The sequence below is a fragment of the Chenopodium album genome, chromosome 4 (assembly GCF_948465745.1).
Source record: "Chenopodium album chromosome 4, dcCheAlbu1.1, whole genome shotgun sequence".
In the NCBI taxonomy this organism is placed as follows: domain Eukaryota; kingdom Viridiplantae; phylum Streptophyta; class Magnoliopsida; order Caryophyllales; family Amaranthaceae; genus Chenopodium; species Chenopodium album.
Window position 1 is genome coordinate 58,460,328 of NC_137837.1, and position 2,271 is coordinate 58,462,598.

The 2,271-nt window shown below is 36.6% G+C and overlaps 1 protein-coding gene across 2 annotated transcripts in view; it reads right to left on the reverse strand.

Annotated features, from left to right (window-relative positions):
- Positions 1-1,588: 1,588 nt before the first annotated feature.
- The window catches only part of LOC145629151 (dihydroceramide fatty acyl 2-hydroxylase FAH1-like), a 19,203-nt gene continuing 18,520 nt past the window's right edge, over positions 1,589-2,271 (reverse strand). For both annotated transcript variants that reach the window (XM_081681687.1, XM_081681686.1), the window contains exons 6-7: positions 1,988-2,134; positions 1,589-1,901 (exon numbers count right to left, since the gene is read on the reverse strand). In XM_081681687.1, coding sequence (XP_081537813.1) covers positions 1,791-1,901; positions 1,988-2,134 — 258 coding nt within the window. In that variant the 3' untranslated portion in view covers positions 1,589-1,790. The remainder of the gene's footprint in view (positions 1,902-1,987; positions 2,135-2,271) is intronic.

Here is a 2,271-nt window from a genome sequence, read left to right on the forward strand (position 1 = left end):
CAATGTACACAATATTTAAATATATTCTCATACCTAAGCTGAATCCAGATAACAGAGTCATCAACAAGTTTGAGAAAAAAAACCTGGAATTAGAGGCTCTCCCAGGTTGAGCTTGACTTGAATTCGAAGATAGTCGTTTCGAGGCACAAAGCTTGGTTCGAAGTCAATCTCAAAAGGCATGCCCAGCATTTCCCCCGCTGTTTCAGCCATGTGTGAGTTCAAGTACTCACAAGGTAAGCCACAAATTCTGACCCAGAACTTAGCTCGCCTGAACCTCACAATATGTGGGACCTGGTTTGGCAACCACGGAGCAAAAACCATTAGTGCTCCATCGAAGTTAGCTTTCTTCATCTCCAGCATCTCCCTTTTGTCTTCCTCATTCGAGCATTTGAAGACGTAAAGATCATTCATTTTAAATACGTCAATGTACCCTCTTTTTCTCCATCTGAAGTTGACAAAAGTTCGAATTGAAGCAAGGCTTAGTGTTCCGTAGTCCATGAGGTAACCATAAACATATAAGCTCCAAAATGCCCTGCTTCCATTCACTCTACTAGGCTCTATTTCAGCAAGGGCTGCTGCCCTGTTAATGTTTCTTCTTGCATAAGGAGTGTTATTCATGGTGAGTAAATAAAGAGTAGTGAAAAATGCTGAGAAAAGGAGGAAATTGGTGAATGAAATGGTTGTGAAAGTAGTGTCGCATTTATACTGCCACCACAACAGGGAGGCGATTCGAATTCTTGCCTAGTGCTGGAGACAAAGGCATGCAGATTACCTTTGGTTAAAGAGAAATTACTGCCGTGGTTAATTGGTTGGTTAGCAAACCCAAAAAAGATTAAAATTAATACTGTTAGATAAAAAAACTTGAACACTGTTAGGAAACGGAACACTGTTATGCACTTAGTGCCAGAAAATAACGGAGACCCTGCTAATGGTAACGGAGGTAAAGAGAAAGAGTTTACTGCCGTTTAGAAAGCAATGATTGAGAAGTAGAAAGCCATTGGCCTTTCTATAAGGCACCAACAAGAAATGCCAAGTGGCAGCACAGGGGAAACAAGCTAGAGAAAAATTACCATAGACAAAATATACCTCAGAAAAGTGTAATGATTAGAATTGATATTCTAAATAAAAAATTTAACGGCCACCACCACTAAACCTTTAGGAGAGGTGAAACTCTATTTCTAGAGTGAGAAGCTCCCTATTTCTAGAGAGAGAACTTAAGCTGGACTTTCTTTCCTTTATTAATATTGAACGGTATTAGAGAAATTCGGTGGTCATGGATCAACTATTCAACTTGTATAAAGCATGAAAGCAGGGTAAGAGAGGACAATCGAGAAGGAGTGACTAGAATCATAACAATAAAATTATTGTTTTTTTGCCAGAAATCAATCATAGCCAGTATATATGTCATGTCAATTACAATTTTACCTTTTAGTATTGAACATTGAAAACAATATTCTTTGTATAATATTTGATCTCTTGACCAAAGTTTATGTATTACAGTTTTAGCTACTAAACCATTCAATTTATGATATTATTTTTTAACGAGAAATATTAATAAATGAGAATTTAGTCATACCAACCATAGTAATTTAAACTTTTAATAATTACTACTTTACAGATAACAGGCATCCAAATCATGAAATCAGTAAGTGTTGCAAAGATTAAGAGCATGTAAATGGGCAGTAAGAAACTCTACACGCCAGGCCTCTGGATGGAAATTAATCTCGGTAATTCCTCAATCTTTACAAAAAAAATCTCTATACATCACCACAAGAACTAGAACACGATCATCAACGCACAACTTTGGGTTGGGGATATGTCCCAAACACATGATCCCATAAGGAGGATGTGATTCCAAACCCCATTGTTTGAGAACGGAAGTGATGATTTAAGTGGTATTTCTGCAATTACAATGGATTTTAGAACCCAATTGTACAATTTCGCATTACAACAATAGTACATTCATCAATTCAACAGAAGTTGTTACCTTAAGCTTTTTAGGAACTCCTGCACTGGGCTGTCCATGGTGCAGATAATAATGAGTAGTATCATACATTACATATCCCAGCAAAACACCACCAAATAAAGCAGGTGCAATAGATGGAGTAGAAAAAAGTCTGATTATGCTCCAAAACTGAAAATCAAATTAGAAAACATCAGTATGGAAAAAAGAAAAAAAGAAACGTGTCTTCATCCCTTTTATTTCATCACAATAGACACAAATTTAACTACTACACAAACTTTGCGCATAATTTGTTACACTGTTACAAA